Genomic DNA, 22,089 nt, shown 5'->3' with positions numbered 1-22,089 from the left:
TAGTCAAAATTAACTAATATTGACTAAAAAAATAAAAAATTGAACATTCAATTTGAAATAGACAGAGGATATATATATATATATATATATATATATATATATTTGTATGTGTGTACATATATTATAATTATTTTTATATTAAATTTTAAATTAAAAGTTGCCACCCCATTCTTATCCCTTGCATGAAGCTTGGGTGCCAGGACACGTTACAAGTATACTGAAACTTAGGTAATGGAAGTGGTCACCCAGTTATAGATTAATATTTCTTCATTGTACTTAACAAAAACCTTCAAATTTTTGGATACATATGATAAACAATTCCTAAAATGGCTCGCCACCCCTTAATTTTTGATGGATGTATTCCCCACTTTGGTAAATAGATTGTATAGATGTATCCTATGGTTCAGAATCACTACTTAGGTTTATAAAAACGAGAGGTAAATTAATCTTAATCATATTTGTGTAATCTTTAAAGATTATATATATATATATATCTATATAAATATAAATATATATATATATATAAAATATTTAGACAGAGGTAACGTAGGACAGGATAATTAATTTCATAAATCTCAATCGTTAAACTTGAATGTATTAATACAAAACCACATGATCCATGATACAATATCTCACAAATTAAGAATATTGTTAATTTGGGTATGAATCTAAAAGGAAATTGAAATGCCTTTGTTCCTTTATTTTCATATTCTCACTCAATGTAAGCATAAACTTCAACTCAACTTAATCAAAATAAAAACATAATTAGATACATGTCTTTCTATCCCGCTTTATTAACGTTTAAAGTCAAACAAAGTTGGTTTTTTTTTTTTCATAAAAATAAAAATAAGGATATTATATATAGGTGGTTTAATTTTAAATTCTTTAATTTTTTTGGTGAATTAATATATTAAAAATTTAGCTCAGTAACCTTAATCATTTTACAATTTTAATTTCTTTAATATGAACATTTCATTTTTTGCACATAAAAAAGATGAAATTTTATTTTATTTTTGGTAAATTAAAATATAAAAAACTTAGCTGAGTAACCTTAATCATTTTCCGTATTATAAACAGCATGCGTAGATGTTTCACTATGTATAAAAATTTGAAGCGGAAAGTATTTAAAGGATAGAACTAAATATTGCATGTTATTATTGACTTTCAGTTTTCAATTCCGTTAGCAATTGTTGTCAGTTGTTATTATCCAATATAATAATTTATATAATACTATATTATATTGTATATCTCCATGTAGGAATAGGATTTATAACTGCTGTTGTTCGGTCAGTCAGTCGCACTATATTAAAGTGTTTTTTCTCTTAATATCACTTTGATCTTATAATGATATAATTTAATATTTTTATTAAAAAATAGATATGTTACATTTGAATATTTGATTCAGTAGTTTATGCATGATTTTTCTACTTAAGAGTAAATTTCGAATTTTTCTTCTCTCAATTCTAAAAAAAAAAACAAATAGATTAATGTCAAATAACAAAAAATAGAAATAACAATAATAAAAAAACATAATATGGTATGTTGACATGAAAAAATAAAAATAAAAATAATTAAAATACATGATATGATATGTTGACATATGATATACTATATGACATGATAATTTGATCTTTTGTCATTTTTTAAACCATGTGATGTGTTATTTTGACTAATTATAATTAATTAACTATTATTTATAAAGATCTATTTAATTTAAAATAAAAATATAAAAACTTGATTGAATGCAATAGCATAATAAGTATTTAGTTAAATTTTATTAAATAATTCAGAAGTTTTTTAAAGTATTATGCTAATTAATTATTATCAAAGTTAAAGAGGACACTTAATACTAAAAATTTTTAAAATATTGTATCTAATTTTGAAATAAGAAAATATTTATGAAAAGTTTACCTAGACCCAACAATTAATATTTTCGTATTTTAATCATATCGTGTAAACATAGAGTATTAACAATTATATGAATAAATACAAACACGATACGATTAATTAATCGTCTTAAGATTTTAAATATGTACAATAAATATGAGACATGACATGACTTCATTAAATATTTTAAGTTAAATTTTATATGATATGACATGATTAATACGATTAAAATTTTGATGATTTATATCGTGTTTATGTGATTAACATAGGATTGATATGATTAACATGTTTAGAACAATTAAATTCAAATTTATAACAAAAACTTATAAATATCATAATATTTATTAAATATAATAAAATTCAATATCAGTAAATTTTAAGTAATTGTGTACTAAACGTATCTATATGACACATGAACATGATTAAATAAGTAAATAATAAATAGATTTTGAGTTATACAAAGTTTTGGTAGCATGATTAATTAATTAAATGTGTTAGATATGTATTAAATGGGTTAAACGAGTTTGACATGATTAAAATATAAAATATAATTAATTTTAAATATAAATTTGTTTAAATTTATGACTTTTCGTGCGATGATGCCGTGTCGTATATAAAATTTTCAAGTCTAATTAGTTATTTCCAATTATGAAAAGAAGACATCACGTGTGAATTTATTAAATTTAAAAAATTCATATAATTGGTCAAATAAAAGTGTAACAGAGCAAGGAAAAAGATGTGGTTTGAATTCTATGCTCTATGTACAAATATTATCCACAGAAAACAAGTGTCAGATTACGAGTGACGGGGCATATTTCTGATAATAAAGGTTCTGTGGGAGGGTATCTTTTGCCCCTTTGGTAAGAAGAAGACGTGCATATCCTTTGTCTTTGGAAACATCACGATAAAAAGTGGTAGCCATTTGCCAGAAGAGCTTAAACTCGAGAGACTACTGGTTCTCGCAATTTGATATATATATGGTGCGGATTGCCCAACGCACAGAATTTAACAATCTTTGACTTATCTTAACCAACCCTCTCAGCCTACCTCTCTCCCCTCTCTCACCCTCTGCCTAGTGCCTACACTCCTCAAAAATACTGGTACAAAAAAGCAAACTCAGAAACAAGAACAATAACTGAACCAAGGACATAATTGGACCGCTCTTTTTTCATGGCTGGTGTTCTTTTTTGGGTGATATGTCCCAAAGAGAATGCCACCGCTTTACTTAGTTTGATACCAAGGAGTGTTAAACAGAAGAGGTCAAGGTTGTGTCCGACACTCAAGTTCTCAACAGGGGTCTCAGCCTTTTCAAGTGCAGTAGCAAACCCTGCAAGATCTTCAGAGGAGAAGGTTTATGAGGTGGTTTTAAAGCAGGCTGCGTTGGTTAAAGAACAGAGACAAAAGAAAAATTTGGATTTGAAACGAGCAGCTGAAACTGATGGTATGACAGATTGGGATCTCTTGAAAGAAGCTTATGATAGGTGTGGTGAAGTCTGTGCCGAGTATGCTAAGACTTTCTACTTGGGTACCTGCTCTTTAGCCTCTCTCTTTCTTCTTCTGCTTTACTTTTTGCAGTAAAAATTTTGAGATGATGAGGTAACTTTACTTATATCAGTTGTGGACAATCCATTTCAAAAGTATTAGCTGTGTGTTTTATTAACATATAAAATTTTAGATCTTGCTTTTGCTAATTTTTATTATACTTTTTAAAAGTTCACACATGGGGTCAATTTGACCCTTGTTATATTTAATTACTGATTCCCATGTTGTTCTTACATTTTGGTTTGTCCTTGGGATTAGGCTGTTTGGTTGCCGAGAAATGCGAGAGAATCTGAGAATATCCAAAGCAAATTCTATATTTACCATTCTCGTCTGAATAATTGCAAGAATTCTTTCTTTTTACCCTATTACTTTACTTTCCTATCCTAAATAATACTTGGAAAGAATTTTATAGGTGGCTTTTTCATCATTGTAAGATCTGTTAGAACATTACAGTCGAGAAAACTCTGATTTTAATATGTATAAAAAAAGTTGGGGAGCATTACTGTGATAATTCCTACTTAAAATTCAACTTGTTCCATCTATCTGTTTGTTGAAGGCTCCTCTCGAGCTGACCAATTAATGGGCTGTATTTTAGTATTAGTAGTACTTTATATGGTCAAAATTTAACAATTCTCTAAATTATCACTCTTCGTAAAACAAGAACATGAAATTTCATATTCACAACCATTGGTTGTTCTTTGCAGGTACATTACTTATGACACCAGAGCGTCGGAGAGCTGTCTGGGCGATTTACGGTCTGTATGTTTGCTTCATCAAGTCTTTACAAAATGATTCCTCTCTGTCGTGTTTGTGGTTCATAAAATTATTGGACCTTCCCTGGTTTTTGTGGCAAATGATACTGCATTGATTTTCTGTGTTTTTTGGATGCATCTGTTGGCCAATAGCATGTCTCACTGTTAAGGGATAATTGTTGGTACCTATAATTTTAATTCTGGTCCTCTGTAACAAAAATAGATGTTTCAAATACTTTTGAACTATTGTTTCAAATACATTGCTTCCGTGTCTTTGAAGGTTAATAATAAAACTGCAGCCAAGGACCAATTCATTTCAATATGAAATGGAAAGTACCCTAGCTGTATTTATTCATGTTGGATGATATCATGTGATGATTAAGTAGTAAAAAGAATCGTAATAACAAACATTGATGAATATTTAATTGCTTCAGACTTCCTTGCTGGATGTTTCACCGTTGTAACTAATGTAGCCTCTGTTTTACAGTGTGGTGTAGAAGGACTGATGAGCTTGTGGATGGACCTAATGCTTCACACATCACACCCAGGGCTCTTGACAGATGGGAGAGAAGATTAGATGACCTTTTTGAAGGTCGTCCCTATGATATGTTTGATGCTGCTTTGTCTGATACGGTCTCAAAGTACCCTGTAGATATACAGGTTGGTAGCATTTACGTGGCTAAAAAGTTGGATATTTTGCAGTTTTGCTATAAATTCTTGTTCTGGAGCTAAATCAATTGATCATGAATTCCTTTGTACAGCCCTTCAAGGACATGATAGAGGGAATGAGGTTAGATTTAAGGAAATCGAGATATAAGAACTTTGATGAGCTCTACCTTTATTGCTATTATGTTGCTGGGACAGTGGGACTAATGAGTGTTCCAGTAATGGGAATTGCACCTGAATCAAAGGCATCGACAGAGAGCGTCTATAACGCTGCATTAGCCCTTGGAATTGCTAATCAGCTTACTAATATACTCCGAGATGTTGGCGAAGAGTAAGTCCAATAGTACCAAATTTTTTTACTTTCTGATGAACTCCCAACTGCTTTTGACTGAGTCACACCTCTCTGGTCTGAATTTCCCTAGTGCTAGGAGGGGAAGAATATATCTACCAGAAGATGAACTGGCACGTGCTGGCCTTTCAGACGATGACATATTTTTTGGCCAGGTAACAGACAAGTGGAGAAATTTCATGAAAGATCAAATAAAACGAGCAAGGATGTTCTTTGATGAGGCTGAAAAAGGTGTTACGGAGCTAAATGCAGCTAGCAGATGGCCAGTGTGGGCATCACTGATGCTATATCGACAGATTTTAGATGCCATTGAAGCAAATGACTATAACAACTTCACCAAAAGGGCTTATGTTGGAAAAGCAAAGAAATTTGCATCACTTCCAGTGGCATATGGAAGAGCACTTATGGGCACTTCTAAATTGTTCGACTTGTCACGTACTTGAATTCTTTTTTCTTCATCTCTCTCTTGCCTTTTTTTCAATGGCCGTTTCTTTTGACTTGTCACATTGCCTGGATGCAACAAGTTACTGGTCTGTAAATTGTCTTACTACTGATTACGTGGGCAAAAAGCAAGATGGTATAGGGATCAGTTAAAATGTGTAATATGTTTCCAAGTTTAGTGAAGTTGAAAAGGAAAAGTTTCTCCACTATGTAGATGTCAGTAGACAGTTGAGCAAATTTATTGGCTACCATATTCTACTTAACAATTATATATAAACAGTGGTGGATTCCAGGTGTGAGGATTTCCAGGTAAAGATCAAGCCAAAGTCGTAATCATATATGATTTTCTTTGGCATTTGAGTATTTGTCTCCTAATATATGCGCATATCTTTCTGCTCACAAAACTAAGTTTGCATACCCTGTTCTCTTCATAAAATAAATAAATAAATAAAACTAATTTATTTTGAGATTATATGTATAAGTAATAAATAAAATCTAATGAAGCATTATTAAATATGCATGACATAATTATTACAATGAAAAAGAAAGTCAATAATAAACTAAACGAATCAACATAAAATTAAACAAAAATCATATATGTTTAGACGTGAACAAGTAACTTTGGGGCTTGTTACGCATAGGAAGTAAAGCAAACCTGTCCATGGAACGGTCGCCTACCCTTGACTGCAAGCCTCCTCCGTTTCAGATTGACTTTGGGATTTGCTTTCAAGCTTGGGCCTGCCCAACTCAAAATATTAATATATTATTTAAAAGTGCATCTTTAATTTATATTTATTTAAAAATATTTTAGATTATATTATATTTTCAAAAATAATAAAAAAACTTTTTATTATTTAAGATTACAAATTTTGGCTTAGGCGTGCTCTTCAGGGCTTGACCATGCCCTAGGCCTAGCTAGACATGGTCCATGGGCACCACCACGTAAAAAGGGCTTGCTTAATATGTAGGGTTTAAGTCTAATTTATTTTTGGATTGAATTATCTATTAAGCCCATGGAAGTCCATTTATATTAAATTTGTAATTAAAATAACAAAGAATATTTTTATCATTTAAGGGCTTGCTTCTTGATGGGCTGATCCGAGAAAAGTCTCAAACCAAATCCATATCAATATGCTCCCAACATATTATCTCCAGCGAAAAAGATGTCCAGTGGAAGCCTCTCCAAACTAATTTTCTTAATTTTAATGTTAACGGTTCTCTTAGAGGATAGTCCGATCCTTCGGGTGCGATGTGGTGGTGTATTCAGAAATTTTAACGATAATATCATTAGTATATATGTTATCTGATTCTATTGGTGAGTTTGATTCTAATGGTGCTGAAGTTTATGCTGTTAAAGTGGCTTTAAAACGATTTCACAATTAATATTCTTGGCTTGGAAAGAAATCTCTAATCATTGAATCAGATACAACAATTGTTGTTTTTCGGATGCTTAATACTGGAAAAAGATCTTGGAAGTTATGAATATTATTCCAACAAATTGATATGTTCCGTGATGCCATTGATTTTGTTTATTTGAAACATTTTAGGAGAAGCTAATTATTATATATGCAAGTATTCTTGCAAGAATGAGTGTGGATTGAAAGGAAATGTTTGTGGCTTGACCCTGATTTGATAGTATTTCTGGATACCCTGGGTTTTTTTATTAAGATTTAGATGTGGAAGACTTAAGTGGTGGTGTGTTTTAGACACATGTTGGGTGTTTCGGCTGCTGGTGTAGTTAGGTCATTAGTGCAAGTGATGCTTTAGATTTAGATTTAGTTTGTTTGCAAAATTAGTTGTAATCTTTTGTAGCATGACAAGTTTGGAGTTTTTACAAGGGGACAATTTTTTTTTTTACTCCTCAAAAATAAACTATTTTAAAAAATAATAATCGTTTTAATTTTAACTGGTTAAGAAAAAAAATTTTTGGACAGAATAATTTTAATGAAATCTTCTTACATTCAAATTACATGGTACAAAATTTGAGTCGATTCAGAAATGGCAATTGGAACAGCTCCATCAAGAAGAAGTGCAGCCACAATTGCAAGCACGAGGCAGAGAAGAATGACAAGTAGTGCGGCATCCAAAAGGGTTGTCGAAACTATGCTTCAGTGATGGACCAAGGCTAAAGATCTCTCCAAATGTCATGCTTGTCATGAGCATTGGTTTCATTTCTTTTGTTGCCATTCTCCAAATCATAGAAAAGTTGCACTTTGTTCATAGGGAGGTTTGAAAAGTGTATTAGCATTAACAAAATTAAGTTTTATTCTATTGATTTTCAATTTTGCTGTGATGGATTTAATTTCTCTCTCATTTTTTATAAAATTAGATTATTTTAATTTTCTTTTACTAAAACAACAACTAAAATAACTAAAAATCTAATTATCCAAATTAGAGGATTTAATATTATATCTTTTTGTCCAAATCCATTTCATCCATTAAATAATTTTTCAATACATATTCATTTTCATGTTAAATTCCTTTTTGATTTTAAACTTTTATCTTTATCCTTAAAGTGTTTAACTTCAAGAGTTTATATATTAATGAAATATAAAGATATAAAACAAGTTGTACGCTATATTTAAAAAATGTTGTTATTACATACTATGTTTAAAAAAATATTCTTACAATTAAAAAAATGTTGTTATACGTTTTAATTTTAAGAGTTTATATTGCAGTGAAATATAAAGGAGCAACTTACACGCCATATTTAATAACAAAAAAGAAAAAGAAAACAACACTACAAGCCTAAGTGGATGTTATATGTTTCAACATAAGATGTTACAGACCAAAACTTTAGTAGCAAATGTTACATGTCAAAGTCAAAGATTTAGCACAAATGTCACATGCCAAGACCAAAACTTCATCACCATATGTTACACGTCAAAATCAAAGTAAAAGATGTTGACACGAAAACTTCAGCAGCAAATGTTACATGCTAAGGTTAAAACTGTAACACCAATGTTACACATCAAAGCTAAAGCTTTAGCACTAAATGTTACACACATCAAAGCTAACGCAGAAGATGTTACACGGTAAGTTCAAAATTTCAATATCAGATGTTAAATACCAAGACCAAAGCTTTAACACCAAACGTTACACGCCAAAGCTTCTTTCTTCCGACTAATGTTACACGCCAAGGCATTAGTCACTTTGTTACATGCTACAACATGTTCTAGTAGACTTGAATTATTAAAACTTTCAGATTCCTCTTATTCTCCGTTCAATACCAAGAAACCCAAGAACCTGTTGTTACTCACCATGCTATGCTTTTCGGTTTGTAGATCAACGATAGAAGGTTTTGTGAATGTAAACTAATAAATCCAAAAATATGTTATTACTTCTCATGTTATACTTTTTTTGTTTGTAAATCAAAGATGATTTGGCAAGATGATTAGAGATAGAGAGATGGTGACGACGGTAATATTAAAAAGAGCTAAATGATGAGAAAGAAAAATAGAGAACACAATAGAATAAGGAGTAGAATAGACGAATGGTGGGATAGAAAAATTGGAAGCATTTAATTTGTTTGAAATAGTTTTAAAGGCATTTTTGTCATTTGATGACTAATTTTGATTAAAAATAGTTAAATTTATTTTGATGGTTATTTTTGAAATCGTCTTATCTGTCGTAACTTGTGGGTCTGAGAAGTCGACTACTCGACGTGGGAATTACTAAGGTTGGAGTCGTCACTAATCTTTTTTGTATAGGTGCGATTGGCCACCTATTAATTCGATTCTAATCGATGAAGTCCTAAATTAATTTCAAGTCCGTTGAAAGAACGAGAATTAGTCTATATTTTTTTAGAGATGGATTCGGGAGTGCGGTTACGCACGGGGAAGGATTAGCACCCTTATGGCACCCGTTCCACGAACGATACCATTTAATATCATGTTATCTTATTAGAGCTTAAATTATTGATATTTTCTTAATCTTGGTTTATTAGTTTATTTTTTATAATATTAATAGATTAAATCTTTTTGTTTGATTTACGGATACACATGATGTAATCATAAAATGATTGCATAATTTATTCAATTTTAAAAGTCATAAAACAACAACCTTTTATTAGAAAATTGTTCGTAAACCATCCCAATGCTTTGGTGAGATCTTGACGTGTTTTTCTCATTTAGGGATATCTTCGGAAGAACTCGTCTTTACAAGCTTTTCAAGAGAATCCCATCCTCGGAGTTCCCTTTTCATTCACAAGATATACATTATAAGTAAAGTTTACATGAACGCGCTTAAACAAGGATTAGTTAATTTTTAATTTATGGAACAATATATTTAGAGTAATTTATTGCCTTATTTATATATGATTATTATTTTATTTATTGTTTTTAATTATTTATTATTTTATTATTTTATTATATATATTTTTGATTGTGGATTGTGGGTACACTGACTGTTAGAAAACTTAGGGTTTTTTTTTTGTTGCTCTCCCCTCCCTGGTTGCTGCTACAGTGAGGGTTTTATACCCATTCTTCCGACTTGGGGTGCGTCATGAAGCCCCTGCCAGACGCGATTTTTCTGCATCTGGCAAGGTGCTCTTGCACCTCCCGCACCCTGCCATGCGTCCAGTTGTTATTTTCTTTTTCTCTTTTTATTTCAATTTACTACTATTATTTTGTCCTCAATCTCCAAAACACTATTATGCTTAATTAACCCATAAACAAGTAGATAATATCAGTAATGAAAAAGGTATAGTGTCTACATTATCAAAAGGGTTATACTTCGTAAGTTCTTCTTTTATAAGTATATCTTTTAATTTTTTCGTTTTTTTTTCCTTTTGGCCTAAAACCTTCTTGATGAAGCTTTTAGAGTTGGTTTAAGATGGATAGAAAATAATGATGCGTTAGAAACCATGGAATGGTGGACATAAATAAATATGTCAAAAGATTGATGATGTAACTTGTTCTGTCATTTTGCAAACAATATCTTTACCTACTTTGGAGTTTCCACGCACATAGTGTAAAACTTTAGGAATTCGTTTCTTCCATAGAATTGAGGCTCATCCTTTCAAAGATATAAGGCGGACAACATCTTTGGCAATAATGAGGCAGAGAAACAAACCTTCACAATTTTGACTACCTAATGCATGATTGGCTCGTGTTAAATTATTAGACCGTGTTTTTTTTTAAAAAATTTTTTTAGATCTTTTCCATGATAAAGGGGCATAGAGAGAACTTGACCCTTTTGGATCCTCTCAAAAGACTTGTTTTCGCTATAAGTTTTTTTTTTTCCCCAATTCGCTTTTCTTTCGTCGATGGATTCTTTTCTTTTCTCCCTTATATGCTTTAATCATGTTCAATTAATTTTTGAGATAGATTATTCACGAAACAGTTGAACAGATTATCCTTCTGGTTCACTCATTAAGTCACGTTTTGAATCATCATTAAATCCATTTTTTTTAACATGTGAAGCAGTTGAACGTACCTCTTAAGACTCGGGACAAATAAATGTTAGTATAATACATAAATAATACAAACCATAAAGTAAAAATTTAATACTTAAATAGTTTAAGATTTACGGTATTGGGGTGCAACATGGTGGATGGGGGCTCCATCCCTCAGCCAAACGGGGAAGTGATCGAACTGTCTATCTTATAGGAGTGGAAGCTAAGGATGCGAAAGTCCTATTTCCTGAACATTCCTACACATTTTCAAGTCAACAATTATGACACGAATGTAGTATAGTCAACATTAATTTGTTGTTGTTGATTATTGTTAGACTGGGATGTGATGGGTTTTCCTATGTAAATGGCTTACACTCACGTTATCCTTTTTCATGTACAACCACATGGTTAAAAACGTGCCACGAAAGCTAATTGATATGCTTGTAGTATTCCTTTGTTAAAGATAGTAACATTACTCGATTTGATCTGCGTGGACGAATTCAATATTGGCATTATTTCCTGTCGAGAAAGTTAAAATTGCGTATGAATTGGAGATAAGGAATAGGGAGCAGCATAACTTTTCAAAGATTCCATTTGACTGGGACAAGCTCCAGAAAAACTTTCGCAACTTAAAGCAGTTTTGTTTAATTTTGCTAATTATTATTATTTGAGATTACGTTGGTTACTTCCACAAAGGAGTATATATATTTATATAAATCTAATTGTTGTTATATTTATATAAATCTAATTGTTGTTATATATGTATATATATTATTTCGTTATCTCATATATTATTTTTTTGAATTCTGACTTTAGCACGCACGTGCAAAATCTTTCCTCTTTAATTATATGGAGAAACTGCATGATTACATAAAACACTTCTTACTCTGTCCTCTTTAATTATATGAAGAAAATTGCCAAAGAAAGTAGGTGTTTATTGCATACATTCAATCTTGACGGTTCAATTAATAATTGTACAAACATATTAGACCAAGACCAACATTAACTAGTTTATTTTGTTAGATTCAATAAATTTTAATTTTGATAAAACTTAGGTTAGATAATTTATCATGACGTTCTAGTATTGCTTTTTAGGTTTTTTTTTTTTCAAAACAAATTGATAAATCTTAGAATCAAATATTGAGTGATTATTTATGCCATCGAAAGATTGAAATAAAATGAAAATAAAATAGTTCAAAAACTTGTCATGTCTATATATCAAAATTTAATCGATAAATATTTTAATATTTTTCCTAAAAAGAGAAAATTAAAACCCTATTCTTCAAAAAGAAAGATTCATGCCACTTTACTATTAAATCCAATACTTAAGGTGCAGTGAAATCAAAAAAAGAAAGGAAAGAAATAGTAGATGGTTAGCATCTTTTTCATACACATTGAATTTAGAGGGCGTGTAGCATTGTTGAACACGGCAGAAGCAGCAGTACATATTGTGGGTCCAGAAGTAGGCACCGTCTTTCTTTGACACGGGCTTTGATTGGGAAAAGTTATCTCTTTTGTTATAATCCGCAACCTTGACTTGCTTGGTTTTGCTTGACCATTTCCATACCTATTTATCTTAAAGTTCATTTGCCAAAGAAAAGTGAAAGGATGATGCATATCCTAGGATTTTGCCCCAACGTGCATGCATTTACAACCTAATCATTATGCTTATAACATAATTTATTGCTTAACCATTGCTTGGTTACCAAACTTTTCATTGTGCAAATAATTATGGCTCCACTCATTAGTTAGGAAAAAAGTCTATGGTTATATATGTTCATACACGTATAAGGTTACTACATACAGAATAAATCTAAATATGAAAATTTTTTCTTAAACTAGGAGAGTTTAGCAGTTTCATTTTGGCCAAAAAAACTTAATAAATAAGTAAATATATGCTTGTGAGACAATTATTAGAAATGCTTAGTCTTTTCTATTACAAACAGCTTTTCTGTCCTCAATAGAAACAGTGATGGTCTTGTCCCTAAAATTCCTTTGAAAACGAATTGGGAAACATTGCATGATCATGTCATTGTTTTGACTTGGTGACATCTTTGATCAATTAGATCTAAACAACTTAGGAAAATTCTGCCACACATTTTGACAGTAACGTATCTGGTGCCATATAAAAATTCAATACTGACACATATAATACGTTGAAATTTTTTAGTATCGGATGCTTCAACTTTTAAACATTGAATTTGTTATAAAATTTGTTTTGTATATTGATGGAAAGTAATTTTGATTTTAAGAGGCGAGATGAGTCGTTATAAATAGAAAATTCAGAACATATCAATCGCAGCCATAACTCTTCAAGGATGCCACAAATATATTAAATAAAATTTTCTTGGGATATTATTTTCTCCACATATATGAGACATATGATTTTAATTACATAAATTTGATATTATAGTCCTGGATGGAAAATTCTCAGTGGGTTAGAACAACACCTTAGCCACACAAATTTAAACAAAGTTTATAAAGTTATCAATCAATAACGATGGAACCCTCATATATGCTCTTTTGTATCATTGACTAATTAGAATCAAAAGTAGAATGAAAAATCTCAAGTGTTAGTTTCAATGGTAGGTTCGCATGTATCATGCGCTGAAACACACAGGGTATGATGGAAGTCAAAAACATTTTCTTGATTTCTTTCTTTCAAGTTGTCTGAGCTTTTGCTTGAGATTCAGGGCCGCAATGTTTTGCAGATTTTTATTAGCAATGACGACATGGTTGGTGGCAGTTTCTGAAAGTTTTTGGTTGCTATCTATGGTTTTCGAGATAGGTTATGCTTTCACCTTATGTTTTGATAGGAAAGGTTTTGGTTGAACCCGAGCTTGTTTGCTTGGCAATTGGCAAACGATATTGATGTCACAAAGCCAAGTTGTGAAAATTAGCTCTGTATGTTGATGGGATCTTGTAGAGCATATATTATTGACTGAAGGGCTTTTCCACATTGTTGGGACCTTTGCATCAGCCTTTACATCAGTGATAAGAATTAATTTATCTTATCTTCAAAAACATTTACATGAGACCATTTAACTCAATACTAGAAAAATTGGGATGACAACCCATTTTTTTCAATAAAAAAAAAATATCTTGATGATCTACTAGGTCATATCATTCCACTTTTAGCTCCTTTAAAAGGAAAAAAAAATCAATTAATTGTGTAATCCATTATATTAAGAAATTTACTAGTAATACATGCTAAGAATAATTTTGATGATATATATATATATAAAGTTTTTCACCGTTATGATTATTTTGCGTATAAATCAATTTCAGTTAATTTTTCATATGTTTATCGATCTATTATTAAATATTTTAAACAAGAATATGGTGTTATTTTCAATGTATGCTATTGAATAATAAGTTTTAGTCAATAGCTTCATAAATTCTGCTTGAAAAGCTTTACCAAATTTTGCTAAAGAAATCAGCGGTGGCTCCCATAAAATTCTAGTCACTTCATTCTATGTTGACTTTGCCTTTCTTCTGCTTCTTCTTTGGGTTTTTTTTTTTTAATTCAAACCCTATGGAACATCATAAATTAATGATAATAAATCAATATTTTCAACCTCAAAATTTTAAACAGAAAATAAGTGTACCAATTATTGAATCAAATATTTAAATACTTTTATTACTAATTAATAGTAAAAGAAAATGACAGTCAAAATATAACAGTGGTCTTCTCTTAGGAATTGTATACTTCTTTAATACTAATAAGTAATTAGAAAAGGTTAGAAACAATGATATTGTGATCTTCTCTTAGGAATTATAGGAATTTATTTGTTTATTGGCAAGCTGTAACATCCAACTTCCACATTTCTTTCTTAATAGTTCAATCCAAAACCATCAATTTGCAAGAAATTTTATTCAATCATTTTAAGTGAAGTCTTTTTACATTTGAGTTTGTTTCTTTCAAAAAGACAAAGAAAGGTTTTTCATGCGAATGTCCAAAGCTCAAGCTAAAAACCCTCACCTAAAAATTGTGATTAAAAAGAAAGGTTTTTATTCTAGGGCTTGCCACCCTAGAATTACAATTAAGGCCTTTAATTTTTGTTTTCATATTAAATTATAATAATTCAAATTTCTAGTTCAAGCAAAATTGATGAAGACATCGTATTATTGCTCAAAGGGAGTGACATATACAGGAAAACTTAATCTGTTTATAATGATATATTTACAATCAAGGGATTTATACCCTCAATGAAGTTATGAACAACTTGAGGACATGAATGTACAAGCCAACATTTTTTGCACAATTAATTTCTCCAAGAAGAACATTTTTTTTGGATAATTGAACACATGTCAAAATTGATTAAGTGCGGTTTTCTCATCATGATTATATTAGACCCATGTGCCTGGTTTCAGTGATATCATTTTAAATAAATTTTCCTCAAATTGAATAATAATAATAATAATATTACCTATGATTTCTGGTAGCAGCTATTCCAATTGTATGTAATTTCCATTTTTGAAGCTTAAGAAGGATTCGATATTTCAAAAGGTAGTCTAATTAAGCCATGAACTTGTGCACAAACATTGCCAGGAAGGAGCAGTAGTCTATATATTCTTAATTTGTATCATAAATAAAGCTAGCCGGTAAAAGATAGAATTCTAAATTTATACCGGTTGGTTGCCCTCGAAAGCTAAAAGAAACCCAATAAACGAGTACAAAAAAGTCAATAAATATTAACTACTAAACAGTAGAATTTGTTGACGAGTGTTCTTATTAAAAAACAATAATCAAATTAGTGGATAATTATTGTGCTTAATAGTAAAGAAAAGAAAGGTTTTGTTTTACTTGTGTTAATCATATTTGAAGTACTAAGTAGTCGGTTTAATTCCATGAGGGAAGGTAGCTAATAAATAAACAAAATATGTGAAAAAGAGGAGTACATATGCGTGTGAACAAGCCCCCTTAGAAGCTAAAAAGTCTACGCTATCTTAGACAAAATTAAACCATTTAATTATTCTCACTTTTGATGATTCCTTGCCCGCATTCAATTCATATTTAAGGTTAGGCCAAGCCCTTTTTCGGTTCATCAGCAGCATCAGCTAGTAAAGTCTCTCCGTTCTGAAGAACTAAGGATGACCAAGAATTCTCGGAGACCCGGCGCCGGAGTAAGGCCGTACAACAAATCAGACCTTCCACGTTTGAGATGGACTCCTGAGCTTCACCAACAATTTGTTCAAGCTGTTGATTGGCTTGGTGGAAAATATAGTAAGTTTCGATTGTTGTTTTCTCTTGCTAAGAAAATCTTAGAAGAATTAAGTTGCATGAGAAGACATACAGCTCCAGTTCGAAAAGAAGATGGGGAAAATTCTTTGTAAAATGGTGTGGTCATCATGCACTGTTTATTTCATATGCCCTAAATAAATTAAAAAAAAAAATTGCAGTTTGATTCTTGATTAATCTTCGCCTATGCCATAACCAGCTGCAGAAGATCAAATACGGAAACCTGTAACGTGGTTTGCTTTCAAGTAACTGATCGATGCATCCATTGTTTGGGTTTTGCAGAAGCAACACCGAAGCGAATATTGCAGATGATGAGTGTAAAAGGGCTCAAGATTTCTCATATCAAAAGCCATCTTCAGGTATAGTTTTTTTTTTCTTTTGTTTTTGGATGATTACTTCAATTTCAAACAATCATGCTGATGAACCTAAAAGACATATTTCCTCATCACAACAGAAAAAATCTAAATTTTACTGCAAATTTGACTCTATGGGTCTAGAGACAAGAGCTCTTTCTCTCCCCTTTTCTCTCCATTTTTCATTTTAGGAATTTCGACGTACATATGTAGTAGTTATCTATAAAAACCTATGAAGCTACGAGGGTTTTATTAATTAGTAGTATATGTGGTTTTTTTTAAGAAATTCTTCCTACGAAATCCCTCTCTCTCTCTCTCTTTCTTGCTTTGTCTCTCGCTACTATACCTTCTTCCTTCTTACAAATTATAATTAATTTTCTCCCTTGTCAAAATTTTATTCTCACTTTTATCAAAAATTAAATCAGCTCTTTGGAATACAGCCAAAGGAAAATTAATTCAGTGCCAGAAAACAAGAATTAATGAGTGGACCATATTCATATCTAAATTATAACGAACAGGAATATTAAATGCATTTGTCTGTTAACTATTTCGAACATGGAAAATGGCTTTCATCTGTTTATATTCATCTTTCTCAAAATCTAATTTATAGTTTACTTGAAATATACTGTCTAATTTCCTTGTTGTTTTCAATTTGTTATCATATTTTTTCCCCTTTCCTCATCTATTCACCCTCCATTATAAAGAAAACAAATTTACCTTTTCATTACCTAATATCTTCAAACCTGTTTATGAAATTTAAAATTTTCGTGTATATGATCATCTTCCTTTTAAATGTACGCATCTCTGAATTAAAAGAGGTAATTGATGAAGGGGTTTTTCCTGATATACTTATTTATTTGTGTTTTAAGTAACTTTAACCTATAAGAGTCTCCTTCTTCCTCGTCAAGAATTAAAATCAAAAGTGATAAACGCAGTTTAAAGACATGTTGATTTTCAACTTTTTGTTATGCGTCGCTTTAGTAGTAGCCACACTAGCTTAGACAGCATAACTTGGGTTGGACAAATTAATAACTTCAAATGTTCCATATGATGTGTAAATATATATCTAGGGAAGTGGCATGCATGGGTTAGGTATGCCAGCCAACAAAGCGGGCTTTAAAGCAATGTAGATAGAGTGGGGCTACTGGTTTTAAAATAGACTTAATCGGCAGCCCTGCAAACTATATCCTAGAAATGGGTTTAATACCAAACCAAGGTTTTAATGTGGTAGCATTCCAAGTTCATCTTAATATTCCTGTGCTATAATATTGTACATTAATTCAACTCACATGACTTAACTTTCTTTTAATTCAAATTTTGATTTATTAATTAGTTTTTTTTTTCGTTTCCTAGAACAAAAATCAATCCTGGACTGTTGCAATGAAACAGGATTTCAGAATACTATTGGGTTCATTTTGGCAAAAAGAGAAAAAATTTCTGCTGCTTAGAATCAACTTTCTTGTCGTTTCTTCTTCATCCCATGCATTTGATTTTCTTTTAACCACCATTATCAAACTTTAGCTTTTGTTTACTGCTTCATCCCATGTGATTTTTAAACACTGCTTTTATCCATTTTTCCCATCCTAATATATATATATATATATATAAACTTAATTATTCTTTCATGCTGGTGCATTCCTGTGTCTTGAAAAAGGTCGTACATGTCTAATTATTTGAATAATCATTGATCTTTTTTGTTTCTTTTTATTTTATATATACATATATAAAATTAAGTAAAATGCTACCAAATGAATATCACTACTATGGGATAAGATATATGGATTTTATAGATTACTCACTTTGTTAACGTCCATATGAACTTTTGAATTTATGATTTATTTTTATTTCATATTTAAAAAATTGCATAAATCTTGTGATTTTTTATGGTTTTTCTAATACCAACAAGGTAAAAATCTCTTGAAAAATAAGTATGGAATATAGAAAAAGAATAAAATATTTAAATATTTAAATAATATATAATTTTGAGACATTTAAGAAATAAAAATAAAATATTTAATTTGAAATAGAATAGATTAATATACAAGATAAGAAAAAACATTATAGTATGCAGGGCAAGTTAATTAATGACAAAGAGCAATATGTAATGTCACGCATGTTGTATTTTGATGTTATTCTTACTTTCACATGAGCTTAAAATGCTATTGGATTTGGTTTCTGCAGATGTACCGGAGCTCGAAAGCTGAGACATCAGTATTCCGTTTGTATCTGTGAGGCACCTAGGTGTAAGAACACCCTTTCAAGGTGGAGATTCGAGAACTCAAACAGCGAAATAATTGAAGAGTTGTGAATAATTTATTTTTTTAGGTGTAATTAATTACTTAATTAATTTTATCAATGCTAATTAAACTTTAGACTTAACTTAGATGTTTTAAAGATGATATTTTCCATTTTACGAAATTGAATTAAGATTCGACTGTATGTTTATATACAAAAAGATGTTAACCTCTTGTCATGTTAGTTGAGAGTATTTAAGAAAATCTTTTACTTCTTTTGAAAAGACTCCATCGTTGGATTGGTTTGATATTTTGTGAAATTTTTTTTATTATATATATATATACCATGCGACAGTAGTAAGTATGCCTTCACCTCTCTAGCACCTTGTGTATGTACTTAGATTGAGAGAATCCTAACAATCTATTAGATTTCTTTGATTTTTAAATCTTTATTCCTAGAATATATATATATATATATATATATATATATATTCATGGAGAACCTTTTGGACAATAAAATCTTTACAATTTGTATCATCGGTACATTATTTCCTATGAGTAATATGTCATATATGTATAGCATTAAGAAAATGACTGCACTCTCACTGATTTTCTTGTACGCACATCGCTCATTCTCGTTTTTAATGAATTCAAACTCTTTGATTATAATATTAAAATGGATGTTGTAACTCCTAGATACTTGCTCAAGCTCATAAGAACACTTCCTCCTACAAATTCCCGTTAAGGAATGCAATGTTCACATCTTTTTGTCATATCTCATAGTCATGATATGTAGCTAGAGCAAGCAAAATCCAAAAGAACTTTATCTCTTCATGTGGATCAATCAAAATCTGTACTTAATTTGCATCCATTTCGAATTTCATGGCCTCAAAAACATTTTTCAAAATTAATTTCCAATATTACTTCCTCTTAAGTAGTAGGGCTCATCATTCATGAGTAGTGCGTCCCTATCAACAAGAAATCCATATCTCTTTGAGGCTTCACGTTTATCCTACTAGATCATAAAGGTTGTTGTGTACTTTGAGCTTCTAGCTATGTACATGTTGTATCCATAGGCTCAAGTTCTAATGTCATGTTAATTTGTGGATCTCAAACTTGAGGAGGTGTTCCTCTTCCAATCTATATTTTTACATTTTTCTTTTTTTAAGATTTTTTTATTTTTATATGTCATAATGTGTAGGTTCAAGAACTTGACCGCTTGACGTGAAAAGGAGTTGTCACTAACCTTTTTTATTTAGGTGTGATTGATCACCTTTTTGAGTATATTTCTACAAAATGTTACCTTAAACTTAATAGAAGTTCATTTTAAAAAAATAAGCTTCAGTCTATGGAACAGTTTTTAGGTTTGAGAGTACGGTTATGCGTGTAGAAAGTATTATCACCTCGCAATGTTCATTCAAAAAATAGTACCAATTAATCATATGTTATCTTTATGTTAGCCTTAATTCTTAATTTAATTCCTATTTTCTTAAATTATTATTTACTTGTTATATTTCATTTCTTATTTTCTTTGGTGTTAGAGATTTTTCTAAGACCGCTTCAACACTCTGGTAAGGGCTTTTGAAATCCTCCTCACTTCAAAAGTATTTGAGAAGACACGCTTATTGTTGGCTTCATAAGTTTTTGATGACAATAAAACATTCCCATTCATTAATGTCTAACTATACTACTTGAGTATGCAAGTTGAAAATATATGTCAGTAATAAATTAATCATTAGAAAGCAAATATCAAGACTCATTAGAATAAGGAGTTATAAATGAGCCATAAAGTATAAGCCTCTTAGTCGGATAATCAACTAAGTTAATCAATCAGCTAAAATTCTAAAGTAAAGTTGGCCGGTTTAGAGACAGAGAAGACTTAATTGATTAAGAAATATGGTTAGTCAACTAAGAGCTCACTATTAGAAACATCAATTACAAGACAAAAAGAACTTAATCAACTAAGAAGCATGGTTAGTCAACTAAGAGTTCACTGCCAGAGATTTCAATTACAAGATAGAGAGAACTTAATCGAATAAAAAGTATGGTTAATCAATTAAGAGGTCAATCAAAGAATTCAATTACAAGACACAGAAGACTTAATCGACTAAGAAGTATGGTTAGTCAACTAAGAGCACTCTATTTGAAAATTTGAATTTGAATTATTGAAGACAAACTAATGGCTAAAATTGACTCTAAACTGTTTCCAACGATCTAAAGCTATCAACATCCATCAGAGTTAATTTTTCAAGTATAAAAGACACCCCAATGACTAAGAAGAAGTTTAGATGCTTGCAAGATAAAAAAGAGCTCAAAAATAGCAAAAACTCTCAACATCCATCTTACACTTCACTCTAATCTTTGTAATAGAGTTTAACACTTCATCTTGTACCATTCAGATGAGGTTAGTGATTATTGGTACTTCTTTATACCTATACTTCTTGGTTACTTAGAGTGTGCGAGTCACTCTAAGGGGATTAATCAAGTTTGGGTTAACCTGATTGGTTTTATAGCTTCTAACTTAGCTTAGGAAAAGTTAAATTTAGGTTTTAGTTGATCCCGTAAAAAATCATTGTTAAGGTTATGACTGAGCCTGTGAAAAGTCATTGTAAAAGCTTAGTGAAAGCTTGAAAATTTTACTAATTATGGTGATTTGGTTTGAAAATCATTGATTGGAAGATCAAGGTAGTGGATGTAGATTAAAGAGACTGAACCATTGTAATCTTTATGTATTATCTGCTCTCTTTTATTTTTCATTTCATTCTTCTTTAAATCATTTATTTATCCAGCATTTAACTTCTCATCATTAACCTTTAACTAGTACACATCTTGGAGACCAACACTTACCTCCTTAAAGAAGCTCTATTTAATTTTTCATCATTGACCTTTAACTATCACACATCTTTGGGACCAACACTTATCTTTGGGACCAACACTTATCCCCTTAAAGAGGCTTTATTATCAAGTTTATTAAGTATTTGTCATAAAATTTTATATCGAAAAAATCTTTTTAAACTGTCCCAATGCTTTAATGATTATTATCAAGTTTATTAGGTATTTATCATGAAATTTTAGATCAAAAAGTCTTTCAAAAAAGTCCCAAAAAACCTTAGGCATTCTTTTATTGAGTGGTCTCTAACCCCTTTTTTGTTTGTCTCGTTTAGAATCTATTTCGATTCAATTAGAATCTATTTCAATTCTTCATTTGTTGAGACAATTGAAAACGGT

At 30.6% G+C, this 22,089-nt stretch overlaps 2 protein-coding genes across 2 annotated transcripts; both read left to right on the top strand.

Moving 5' to 3' along the window:
• The first annotated feature begins 2,741 nt into the window (after positions 1-2,741).
• Positions 2,742-5,774, top strand: LOC110409512 (phytoene synthase 2, chloroplastic-like). Its single transcript, XM_021418871.2, has 5 exons — positions 2,742-3,412; positions 4,134-4,184; positions 4,669-4,841; positions 4,943-5,178; positions 5,270-5,774. The coding sequence occupies exons 1-5, from the start codon at positions 3,058-3,060 to the stop codon at positions 5,637-5,639; spliced, it is 1,185 nt and encodes a 394-aa protein (XP_021274546.1). The 5' UTR covers positions 2,742-3,057; the 3' UTR covers positions 5,640-5,774.
• Positions 5,775-15,957: 10,183 nt separating this feature from the next.
• Positions 15,958-19,145, top strand: LOC110409464 (putative Myb family transcription factor At1g14600). The gene is made up of 3 exons (XM_021418815.1): positions 15,958-16,259; positions 16,557-16,633; positions 18,809-19,145. Exons 1-3 carry the CDS (start codon positions 16,127-16,129, stop codon positions 18,857-18,859), a joined length of 261 nt encoding a protein of 86 aa, XP_021274490.1. The 5' UTR covers positions 15,958-16,126; the 3' UTR covers positions 18,860-19,145.
• Positions 19,146-22,089: the final 2,944 nt, after the last annotated feature.

The sequence above is a fragment of the Theobroma umbraticum genome, unplaced genomic scaffold, assembly GCF_002168275.2.
Source record: "Theobroma umbraticum cultivar Fairchild unplaced genomic scaffold, ASM216827v3 scaffold_44.0, whole genome shotgun sequence".
In the NCBI taxonomy this organism is placed as follows: Eukaryota; Viridiplantae; Streptophyta; class Magnoliopsida; order Malvales; family Malvaceae; genus Theobroma; species Theobroma umbraticum.
Note: the sequence above shows the minus strand (reverse complement) of the source record. Positions and strands in the feature narration are given on the sequence as shown.

What these genes read in the sequence shown, in the direction of transcription:
- LOC110409512 (XM_021418871.2), top strand. Translation starts at nt 3,058, where the DNA reads ATGGCTGGTGTTCTTTTTTGGGTGATATGTCCCAAAGAGAATGCCACC. An exon ending in TGCTAAGACTTTCTACTTGG is followed by an intron (nt 3,413 to 4,133) that starts GTACCTGCTCTT and finishes TGTTCTTTGCAG; the next exon opens with GTACATTACTTATGACACCA. An exon ending in AGTACCCTGTAGATATACAG is followed by an intron (nt 4,842 to 4,942) that starts GTTGGTAGCATT and finishes TCCTTTGTACAG; the next exon opens with CCCTTCAAGGACATGATAGA.
- LOC110409464 (XM_021418815.1), top strand. Translation starts at nt 16,127, where the DNA reads ATGACCAAGAATTCTCGGAGACCCGGCGCCGGAGTAAGGCCGTACAAC. An exon ending in TTGGCTTGGTGGAAAATATA is followed by an intron (nt 16,260 to 16,556) that starts GTAAGTTTCGAT and finishes TGGGTTTTGCAG; the next exon opens with AAGCAACACCGAAGCGAATA. An exon ending in ATATCAAAAGCCATCTTCAG is followed by an intron (nt 16,634 to 18,808) that starts GTATAGTTTTTT and finishes TGGTTTCTGCAG; the next exon opens with ATGTACCGGAGCTCGAAAGC.